An 11,637-nucleotide genomic window follows, 5' to 3' on the forward strand; every position below is an offset into this window, starting at 1 on the left:
AAAATAATTGGGGAAAAGAAAAAAACGGTTAAAATGGTAAATTTGATGTTATGTGTATTTTACCACAATTTTAAAAAGAGAGAGAAGGATAGAGAATTAAAAAAGAAAAAAAAAAAGGAAAAGGATTAATGTAAAAAAGAGTTTTATGGGCTTCCCTGGTGGTAGCACAGTGGTTAGGAATCCACCTGCCAATGCAGGGGACACAGGTTAGAGCCCTGATCTGGGAAGATCCCACATGCTGCAGAGCAACTAAGCCCATGCGCCACAACTACTAAGCCTGCGTTCTAGAGCCTGCAAGCCACAACTACTGAGCCCGCATACCACAACTACTGAAGCCCGTGTGCCTAGAGCCCATGCTCCTCAACAAGAACAAGAGAAGCCACCGCAATGAGAAGCCCGCGCACTGCAACAAAGAGGAGCCCCCGCTCACCGCAACTAGAGAAAGCCCGCGCGCAGCAACGAAGACCCAATGCAGGCAAAAATAAATAAATGTGTAAAAAATTAAAAAAAAAAGAGTTTTATATTCTTTATTATCAAAAATTCAGTTTCTACTACACGGAAGATACATTACTACATAAACTGCCATTTCTTTCAACACTTAAAAACAAGCATTTTATGTGACATTAATGATGGAATATAATTTGATTAGCCAAACATCTGAAATATGCCCTGAAATATGTTATTTTCATTTTAACATATAAACTTTGAATTAGTTTGCTTCTACAATCAACTTTACAACTAATTAGATGATATTTATTTGATCTGCAAATGACCATAGACTCTAGATATTCTTCTTATCCTTTATCTTTCATCAACTTCTCCACATTAATTGATTTGGACTAGTTAAGTAAGTCTTAACAACTCAGAGCGTGTCATGAGGTAAGGGAAAGAAAGTGATTATGTTCCTCTGACTTCTCACAAAACATTCTGATGTCAAGCTGATTAGAAGAGTAAATTTAAAAGTATGGACAAAAGCAAGTTTTTCTTATATCATGCTATCTTCACTCATTTAAAGAACAAGTTAAAATCTGTTTTTCAAGAAACTAATAGTTCGAAAAAATTTACCCCCACTCCAACAAACACTTAAAATTTTAAACTTACAAAAGCAGCATGCTTTCCTCGAAATCCTCTTGTACACTGTTGTCTCCACGGCTTCCAAATTATAAAGCCCAAAAGGTACAGAACAAACATAGATGTTTTTGCAAAGGTGCTGAAGAATGGTTTGTTGTACTGAGTAAAAACATACTGTGGAGGAAAAAGTTACAGAAACTATGAGACAAACCTTATTACTCATTTCCAATAAAATACAGTTATTACATGATTTTTAACTCTAGAAGTTCATTTGGAAGAGAAAGATCAAAAGGGATTATAAAAATAACTTGAATTCATTTCTGAATATTGTATTTGCCTTGCATACAAAGGATAATATTTCCAAAACAAAGCAGCAACAACTTGCAAAACAACTTTTGTTCAATATTCACTGAAAACCTACTATGCAACAGTATCTATACTAGCAGCTAAGGAAAAATAAGACAGGATTTCCTGAGAGGAGATCTATAGATACAGATACAGATTAATAGACATAAATATAGATATGAAGAATACACAGTGTAATGTGCTAATACCATGATAGGGGGATACAGGGTACCATGGGAGTACCAAAGAAAGACAGAGCATTTTGAACGTTACAGAAGTTTCCCAAAAGAAGCTATTCTTGATCTGTACCTGAAGGCCCAAACAGAGGAAATAGCATAAAGGGAGGCAATGAAACAGTATGGGGTATGAAGAAAACTGCATGAAGTTTAATGTTATTAGGAAGTTATACAACAACCTGTAATCATTGTTTTTTCCTGTTTGATTTTTAAAAATTGAACTATAGTTGATTTACAGTGTTGTGTTACTTTCAGGTGTACAGCCAAGTGATTCAGTTTTTTATGTGTATATATATATATATATATATATATATATATATATTCTTTTTCAGATTCTTTTCCATTATAAGTTATTACAAAATATTGAATATAGTTCCCTGTGCTATATAGTAGATCCTTGTAATCCTCATTTAAATTGAAAATATCAGAATGAACTCATAATTTTTGTTTCCAAAAAAACCTAGTTATGTGCATTGAAAAGGCCTAGAAAAAAATGATAACCCAGAGAGGGCAGACAGCAGAAGGAAGAAGAACTGTAATTCTGCAGCCTGTGGAAGGAAAACTACATTCACAGAAAGACAGACAAAATGGAAAGGCAGAGAACTTTGTACCAGATGAAGGAGCAAGATAAAACCCCACAAAAACAACTAAATGACGTGGAGATAGGCAACCTTCCAGAAAAAGAATTCAGAATAATGACAGTGGAGATGATCCAGGACCTCGGAAAAAGAATGGAGGCAAAGATCAAGAAGATGCAAGAAATGTTTAACAAAGACCTAAGAGAATTAAAGAACAAACAGAGATGAACAATACAATAACTGAAATGAAAACTGCACTAGAAGGAATCGATAGCAGAATAAATGAGGTAGAAGAACGGATAAGTGACCTGGAAGACAGAATGATGGAATTCACTGATGTGGAACAGAATAAAGAAAAAAGAATAAAAAGAAATGAAGACAGCCTTAAGAGACCTCTGGGACAACATTAAACACAACAACATTCGCATTATAGGGGTCCCAGAAGGAGAAGAGAGAGAGAAAGGACCCGAGAAAATATTTAAAGAGATTATAGTCGAAAACTTCCCTAACATGGGAAAGGAAATAGAAGCCAGAAGGGAGTGGCATGATACACTTAAACTGATGAAAGGGAAGAACCTACAACCAAGATTACTCCACCTGGCAAGGATCTCATTCAGATTTGATGGAGAGATCAAAAGCTTTACAGACAAGCAAAAGCTAAGAGAATTCAGCACCACGAAACCAGCTCTACAACAAGTGCTAAAGGAACTTCTCTAAGTGGGAAACACAAAAGAAGAAAAGGACCTACAAAAACAAACCCAAAACAATTAAGAAAATGGTCATAGGAACATACATGTCGATAATTACCTTAAATGTGAATGGATTAAATGCTCCAACCAAAAGACACAGGCTTGCTGAACGGATACAAAAACAAGACCCATATATATGCTGTCTACAAGAGACCCACTTCAGACCTAGGGACACATACATACTGAAAGTGAGGGGATGGAAAAAGATATTCCATGTAAATGGAAATCAAAAGAAAGCTGGAGTAGCAATACTCATATCAGATAAAATAGACTTTAAAATAAAGAATGTTACAAGAGATAAGGAAGGAAGTACATAATGATCAAGGGATCGATCCAAGAAAAAGATATAACAATTATAGATACATATGTACCCAGCAAAGGAGCAACACAATACATAAGGGAACTGCTAACAGCTATAAAAGAGGAAATTGGGCTTCCCTAGTGGCGCAGTGGTTGAGAGTCCGCCTGCCAATGCAGGGGACATGGGTTCATGCCCCGGTCCGGGAAGATCCCACGTGCCGCAGAGCGGCTGGGCCCGTGAGCCATGGCCGCTGAGCCTGCGCGTCCGGAGCCTGTGCTCCGCAACGGGAGAGGCCACCACAGTGAGAGGCCCGCGTACCGCAAAAATAATAATAATAATAACCTTCTAACGAACAAAAGCCCAGGACCAGATGGCTTCACAGGTGAATTCTATCAAACATTTAAAGAAGAGTTAACACCCATACTTCTCAAACTCTTCCAAAAAATTGCAGAGGAAGGAACACTCCCAAACTCATTCTACGAGGTCACCATCACCCTGATCCAAAACCAGATACTACCAGAAAATAAAGATACCACAGAAAAAGAAAATTACAGACCAATATCACTGATGAATATAGATGCAAAAATCCTCAACAAAATACTAGCAAACAGAATCCAGACAGCAATCAGTGAAAAAAAAGAAATAAAAGGAATCCAAATTGGAAAAGAAGTAAAGCTGTCACTGTTTGCAGATGACATGATACTGTACATAGAGAATACTAAAGACTCTACCAAAAAACTACTAGAGCTAATCAATGAATTTGGTAAAGTAGCAGGATACAAAATTAATGCACAGAAATCTCTTGCATTCCTATACACTAATGATGAAAAATCTGAAAGAGAAATTAAGGAAACACTCCCATTTACCACTGCAACAAAAAGAATAAAATACCTAGGAATAAACCTACCTAAGGAGACAAAAGACCTGTATGCAGAACAGAATAAGACACTGATGAAAGAAATTAAAGATGATACAAACAGGTGGAGACATATACCATGTTCTTGGATTGGAAGAATCAACATTGTGAAAATGACTATACTACCCAACGCAATCTACAGATTCAATGCAATCCCTATCAAACTACCAATGACATTTTTCACAGACATAGAACAAAAAATTTCACAGTTTGTACAGAAACACAAAAGACCCCGGATAGCCAAAGCAAACCTGAGAAAGAAAAAAGGAGCTGGAGGACTCAGACTCCCTGACTTTAGATTATATTACAAAGCTACAGTAATTGAGACAGTATGGTACTGGCACAAAAACGGAAATATAGATCAATGGAACAGGATAGAAAGCCCAGAGATGAACCCATGCACATATGGTCACCTTATTTTTGATAAGGATGCAAGAATATACAATGAAGAAAAGACAGCCTCTTCAATAAGTGGTGCTGGGAAAACTGGACAGCTACATGTAAAAGAATGAAATTAGAACACTCCCTAACACTATACACAAAAATAAACTCAAAATGGATTAAAGACCTAAATGTAAGGCCAGACACTATAAAACTCTTAGAGGAAAACATAGGCAGGACACTCCATGACATAAATCACAGCAAGATCCTTTTTGACCCACCTCCTAGAGAAATGGAAATAAAAACAAAAATAAACAAATGGGGGCTTCCCTGGTGGCGCAGTGGTTGAGAGTCCACCTGCCGATGCAGGGGACACGGGTTCGTGCCCCGGTCCGGGAGGATCCCACGTGCCGCGGAGCGGCTGGGCCCGTGAGCCATGGCCGCTGGGCCTGCGCGTCCGGAGCCTGTGCTCCGCAATGGGAGAGGCCACAGCAGTGAGAGGCCCGCGTACCACAAAAAAAAAAAAAAAAAAAAAAAAAACAAATGGGACCTAATGAAACTTAAAAGCTTTTGCACAGCAAAGGGAACCATAAACAAGATGAAAAGACAGCAATCAGAATGGGAGAAAATATTTGCAAATGGGAGAAAATATGTGCAAATGAAGCAACTGACTAAGGATTAATCTCCAAAATTTACAAGCAGCTCATGCAGCTCAATATGAAAAAACAAACAACCCAATGCAAAAATTAGCAGAAGACCTAAATAGACATTTCTCCAAAGAAGATATACAGACTGCCAACAAACACATGAAAGAATGCTCAACATCACTAATCATTAGAGAAATGCAAATCAAAACTACAATGAGGTATCACCTCACACCAGTCAGAATGGCCATCATCAAAAAATCTACAAACAATAAATGCTGGAGAGGGTGTGGAGAAAAGGGAACCCTCTTGCATTGTTGGTGGGAATGTAAATTGATACAGACACTAGGGAGGACAGTACGGAGGTTCCTTAAAAAACTAAAAATAGAACTACCATACGTCCCAGCAATCCCACTACTGGGCATATACCCAGAGAAAACCATAATTCAATAAGAGTCATGTATCACAATGTTCACTGCAGCTCTATTTACAATAGCCAGGACATGGAAGCAACCTAAGTGTCCATCGACATATGAATGGATAAAGATGTGGCACACATATACGATGGAATATTACTCAGCCATAAAAAGAAACGAAATTGGGTCATTGGTAGAGAGGTGGATGGATCTAGAGAATGTCATACAGAGTGAAGTAAGTCAGAAAGAGAAAAACAAATACCCTATGCTAACACATGTATGTGGAACCTAGAAAAATGGTACAGATGAACCGGTTTGCAGGGCAGAAATAGAGACACAGATGTAGAGAACAAATGTATGGACACCAAGTGGGGAAAGTGGCGGGGTGGTGGTGGTGGTGGTGTGATGAATTGGGAGATTGGGATTGACATGTATACACTGATGTGTATAAAATAGATAACTAATAAGAACGTGCTGTATAAAAAAATAAATAAAATTCAATTAAAAAAAAAAAAGATAACCCAGAAGCAATGAACACCTCTAGAATCCAGATGATGATCTGTACCATCTTGCACACAAAAAAAAACACAGGACCTTGAAGAAAGGGTTAAATCCAAGTATGGGACAGGAATGTATGAGATGAGTCTGGGGCATCTTGTGCCAGAAGGCAAACAGGATGTTAAAGATTAATGGGGTAATATTGAAAGGACACTGGAGAGAATTTAAAAGGGCTCCCACCGGCCTCAGATAGGGCAGTTTAAGCATCAAAAGGGATAATAACTGGGCTTCCCTGGTGGCGCAGTGGTTGAGAGTCCGCCTGCCGAGGCAGGGGACATCGGTTCGTGCCCCGGTCCAGGAAGATCCCACATGCCGCGGAGCGGCTGGGCCCGTGAGCCATGGCCGCTGAGCCTGCGCGTCCGGAGCCTGTGCTCCGCAACGGGAGAGGCCACAACAGTGAGAGGCCTGTGTACCCCAAAAAAAAAAAAAAAAAAAAAAAAAAAAGGGATAATAACCACAATTGCTTAAAACACATCAAATATACAAAAGTCCATAAATGTATAATGATATGCAAAAAATCCTCAATGGTTACTTCCGGAAGTTGCTAGGCAACATTAGTTTAAAATGAATAAAGGGGAAAAAAATGACTAAAGGGAAAGAATCAAGATTTATCCAACCTTTCCTACATGACCCGTGTATCAGGATAACCAAAGAGTAGTTGTGGAAAAGTTCTCCTTAAAGAATTCTAGCTAATAAACGCAGAAGGAACGACCCTTAGAAAAATCACCATTTTACAACCCTAGTGAAATACTCTATCTGGGCAATAATTATATGGATATTCAACCATTACCTAAAGATTGATGAGGAACTTACAGTGCTCAAATTGGCATCATCCAAAGTAAGACTTGCAGACATTATGGGCCTCATGTTGTGATGTCCAAAGAAGTACCCAATACCACCAAGGCATTTTTTCCTAAAAACTGAACCTAAATCAAATCAAGACTTTACATCTACCATTTTACAGGAAATAAGAGAGACAAAGGAGCAAGCTAAATGAAATCTCAAGGAAGTAATTAGCCAAATCCAGAACATGTGTGCTGTGGACTGAATGTTTGTATCCCCTTAGGTGAAAATCTTAACCCCCAATGTGATGGTATGAGGAAGCAGGAGCCTGTGGGATGTGATTAGGTCAGGAGGCTAAGTCATGAATGAGATTAGTTCCACATAAAAGAGACTCCTGAGAGCTCTCCTGCCCCTTATGCTTTGTGAGGACACAGTGAGAAGACTGCCATCTAAGAACCAGGAAGCGGTTCACAACAGACATCAAAACTGCTGGTGCCTTGATCTTGGGTTTTTCACTCTCCAGAACTGTAAGAAATGTTGTTTGAACCACCCGGTCTACGGTTGTCTGTTACGGTAGCAGCCCAAATGGACTACGACAGTGTGGTATATTCTACAGGAAGAATGATCCAATTTCTCCAACAAATCAAAAAAAAAAAAGAAAGGGAGGGAATACGGTTAAGTACTAAAAGTGACTTAAAAGTTCCAACAAGTATAATGTGTGATCTTTGACTAGATCCTAACCTAAAAAGACGTCCTTGACAACCAGGGAAATTTGAATATCAAATGATTTTAATGAATTATAATTGATTTTGTGAGATATATTAATGGCATGGTAATTATATTTACAAAATTAGAAGTCCTTTTGAGATGAATATGAAAGAATTTATAGGTGAAATGTCAGGTAGCTAGAATTTGCTTTAAACACTGGAAGAAAAAATGTTTGGGAAGGGGTTGATAAGATTGGCAAAATTTGGGGCTTCCCTGGTGGCATAGTGGTTAAGAATCCGCCTGCCAAGGCAGGGCACAAGAGTTCGAGCCCTGGTCTGGGAAGATCCCACATGCCGCGGAGCAGCTAAGCCTGTGCACCACAACTACTGAGCCTGTGCTCCAGAGCCCACGAGCCACAACTACTGAGCCCACGAGCCACAACTACTGAGCCCGCGAGCCACAACTACTAAATCCTGCGCGCCTAGAGCCCGTGCTCCGCAACAAGAGAAGCCACCGCAATAAGAAGCCCGCGCACCGCATCGAAGAGTAGCCCCTGCTCGCAGCAACTAGAGAAAAGCCCGCGTGCAGCAACAAAGACCCAACACAGCCAAAAATAAATAAATAGAATAAATAAATCTATTAAAAAAACTGTTGGCAAAATTTGATAACTGTTAAAGGTAAGTAATGGGTACGTGAAGACCCATTACACCATTCTCTCTACTTTGTATATGTCAGAAAATTTCCACAATAAGAAGACTGATTTTCAATTTTGAAATACACAGTATATCTTAAGTTTGAAGAGCATATGTGGCTGAGGAATTAGACACATTACATATGCTCCTGGATAACCAAATTATAAAATATCCTCTTATCAACAGGTTTTACTTTTTTCAAAAATAGGGACAAGTTTGTTGTTGGGTTTTTTGTTTTTCCTTTTTACTTTGCTTAGATATGGATTGTTAAATTATAATTTAATCAGGTGCTCTTTTGTCCTAAATTTTATTATGTGATAAATAAAAACCAAACTATTTATTTAAAATTAAAATAAAAATTTAAAGATAGGCTTATTTCCCTGTCATCATTAAAGAGGGTTCTTTGTAGTTAAACTACAGAGTGTTAATCTAAAAACTAAAAAGGCTGTAGAAAAGTGAAAAATAAATGGCCTATTGTATTCCAGAGTCTAAGTCCCAAAAGGCTAAACATTTATTCATTCATCAGATACAATGTCAATGTCAACTATTTACTTAGCTACCATGTGAGATGACCAGCAGTATCACACTGCTTCTTTTGAGATTTAAGCTCATTGCATAAATGCTAGTCTTCCTTTTGCCTTAAGATAGCAACATGTAAGTTGAAATGCAGTAACTTCTGAAAATAGGTTTTTACAGAGATCATTAGCCAAACAGAATAAAGTACCTGTACAAGCTGTACAAGTTGAAAGAAAAACTAGCTTGTGAACTCAAAATACCACATTACTACCGACAGGTCATCAATAAAAACAACATAAAATTTAACTAAAGGCAATCACTGTATACATATACTTCATAATAATGTTTGAATCGGCAAACATATAAATGTCCATGCACGCATGTATGTGTACGATACTGCCCTGTTCATGAAAACTCAGATCACTTTCACTCATCTGTCCTAAAGCATTCTCACTTTCTACTAAATGGTGACAAATGGATTCGCATCCTAGATGGCTGTTCCACTAGAAGATAGTATTTCTAAAGAAAGAAATTAATTTAGGGAAAAAAACAACAAAAACACCCATAAATATTAAGAAAATATGCATGTACCTCATTTTCTAAATAACCTCCCTAAAAGATATAAGAAAACTGTATGAAGCAACAAAAAGAGTATCCTTTCAGTTTCAACTTGAATTGATACTAATTCATTATCAAAGAAAAGATAAATAATTCAACAATCTTCAAAATACTGCTTTAAGATGAGAGATAGTAATGACGAGAGATACTATAACAATAATAATATTTCTATAACGCAACATCATTCCTAGACAAGAATTACATACCGAAGTAAGTTCTGAGGATGCGACCCATATCACATCAACAAGTAGGAGAATAACAATCCCAAGAGCCATTCGCCTGCGCTGAGTGAAACCACTGCTCTGGGAATTCATTCGGTTCATGATAAATACACACACCATTTGCAGTCTGTTTCGTGAAAATACAGATCACATTAGAGGAGATATTTTTTAAATAACCATAAAAAAATGAGAAAATTAGTATAACAGAAATATCTTACATTTGTTAAGCTAACGTTCAGGTTGAAAGTCATACAGGTTAAAAAAAAAAAAAGGCGTGCGATTTACCTTATTTTAAAGGCCTTTCTGAGGTCTTCAAGAGCAGCGCCTGAAAACTGGTCAGATCTGAGCCTAAACGGAGGTGAAAAACTCAGCGCACCTAAAAACCACCACAAAACAATGCTTATGAAAACATCAACCACTCAACGTAAGATTCCTAAGCTCTTTTTCACTCTTCACCTTCCAAATGAAAGAATATCAAAGTGTGTGAAATATAACTGACACTTTCCTCTAGACTTTCATGTTATCCGTTGTGTATTTCTAATTATACTCAGAAAAGAACACGGTACAGGAAAAAAAAAAAAAAAGCAGTATTCAACAAACGGCATATTTAAGAATAGTTAGCTACTGAAAAATAGCTTCTCCGAGTTTCATAAATACAGAACTGCATTCGCCTCCCGTGCCTCTCTCCGGAGGTACCCACTCCCGGGACAGCGTCTAGACACGCGCCTGTTCCTAAGTGTCTTTTCCGTCCCCGATCTCGAGCGGAGTTGGGTGATGTGAGAGGAAGGGATTTGTTGTGAGTCTCGACGGCACGTTTCCAAGCACCTCACGTGGTAAAGGGAAAGGATCCTCCAGGCTTCCCCACCCACCCCTGTCCACTTATTTTAGCTCTAAATAGTCATTCACGAGATGGGTGGGGAAAACAGCTGTTAAAGGGAATCTTCCTTTTTCGGAGGAAAAAAAAAAAAAGTTAAGCCGGTGACGCCTCCCCTGGGAAGGCGAGTAAAGCCCTGAAGCGGCGGCGCCCAGGCAGCTTCCCCAGACACCGTTGCCGTTTCGGTCAAAGCACGTCGGCTGCTACCAAAGGCTGGAGGTGGGGCTGTTGGTGGACCCTCAATCCCGGCTTCGGTGCCGGGTGATTTCGCGGGCCTCCCGTGCCTACCTACCTGGCCTTCTTGCCCCGCGATGGTGTCGTGGCGGCACCATGAGCGGACCCGGCCCGGACCCGCCGCCGCCCAGGGCCACGGCCGCGGCCTCGGACTCACAGGGCTGTCGCGGCGCCTGACATTGCGCTGCGCTGGAGGCCCAGCCCCTGAAGCCGCGGTGCCCCTCGGGGCTAGGCTGCCGACGCCACCCGGCTCCACTCGGCCCGGGAGGGCGGGGAGCGGGTGAGAGTGAGGAACCGCGCAGGCAGCGATGGCCGCGGAGGCCTGGAGCTGGATCCAGGCCCCGCCCTGGGCCCGCCCCCGGCCCCGCCCCCGGGCCCGGCCAGCCAGCCTGGCCTGCGGCCCTGCCCTACGGCCTGAGGGCGGTGGCGCGCGGGTTACGTCACGGAAGCGCAAAGGCGGCCGCGGGAGGGTCCGCCTCTAGGGTGGTTTGGCGGCGCTGGGCACCGAGCGCGGAGGAGGTGCGGCTGGGGCGGCAGGGAGGAGCGGAGGTGGGAAGAAGGGAAGTGGGGCGCGGTGGAAGGAGAAGAGGGAAGCGGGCGTGGGTGGCTGGGTTGGAGCGAAGGTCAAGGGAGGTGGCCGAGCCTCCAGATGGCCCCGCACTAAAAGAAGAGATAGCAACTCCAGGCAACTCTCGATATTCCTTTCTCGAGAAGAGGCCGGAAAAGCAAAATGGCTTGGGAGAACTTTTGCTTTCTGGAAACTTTTTGTATGTAAAGTAGATCCCAGCTCTGGGAA

General features: G+C 40.6%; 1 protein-coding gene across 10 annotated transcripts in view; it reads right to left on the reverse strand.

Annotated features, from left to right (window-relative positions):
* The window catches only part of SLC35F5 (solute carrier family 35 member F5), a 129,754-nt gene extending 118,579 nt beyond the window's left edge, over nucleotides 1-11,175 (reverse strand). For 5 of the 10 annotated variants that reach the window (XM_019931910.3, XM_073807774.1, XM_073807772.1 and 2 more), the window contains exons 1-4: nucleotides 10,900-11,169; nucleotides 10,019-10,109; nucleotides 9,719-9,860; nucleotides 1,102-1,245 (exon numbers count right to left, since the gene is read on the reverse strand). In XM_019931910.3, the coding sequence (XP_019787469.1) occupies nucleotides 1,102-1,245; nucleotides 9,719-9,860; nucleotides 10,019-10,109; nucleotides 10,900-10,939 (417 nt within the window). In that variant the 5' untranslated portion in view covers nucleotides 10,940-11,169. Of the gene's footprint in view, nucleotides 1-1,101; nucleotides 1,246-9,718; nucleotides 9,861-10,018; nucleotides 10,110-10,899 lie in introns of all 10 variants that reach the window. The other 5 variants (XM_073807777.1, XM_073807778.1, XM_073807779.1 and 2 more) reach the window with 3 other exon arrangements.
* Nucleotides 11,176-11,637: the final 462 nt, after the last annotated feature.

This window comes from Tursiops truncatus, chromosome 7 (assembly GCF_011762595.2).
Source record: "Tursiops truncatus isolate mTurTru1 chromosome 7, mTurTru1.mat.Y, whole genome shotgun sequence".
In the NCBI taxonomy this organism is placed as follows: Eukaryota; Metazoa; Chordata; class Mammalia; order Artiodactyla; family Delphinidae; genus Tursiops; species Tursiops truncatus.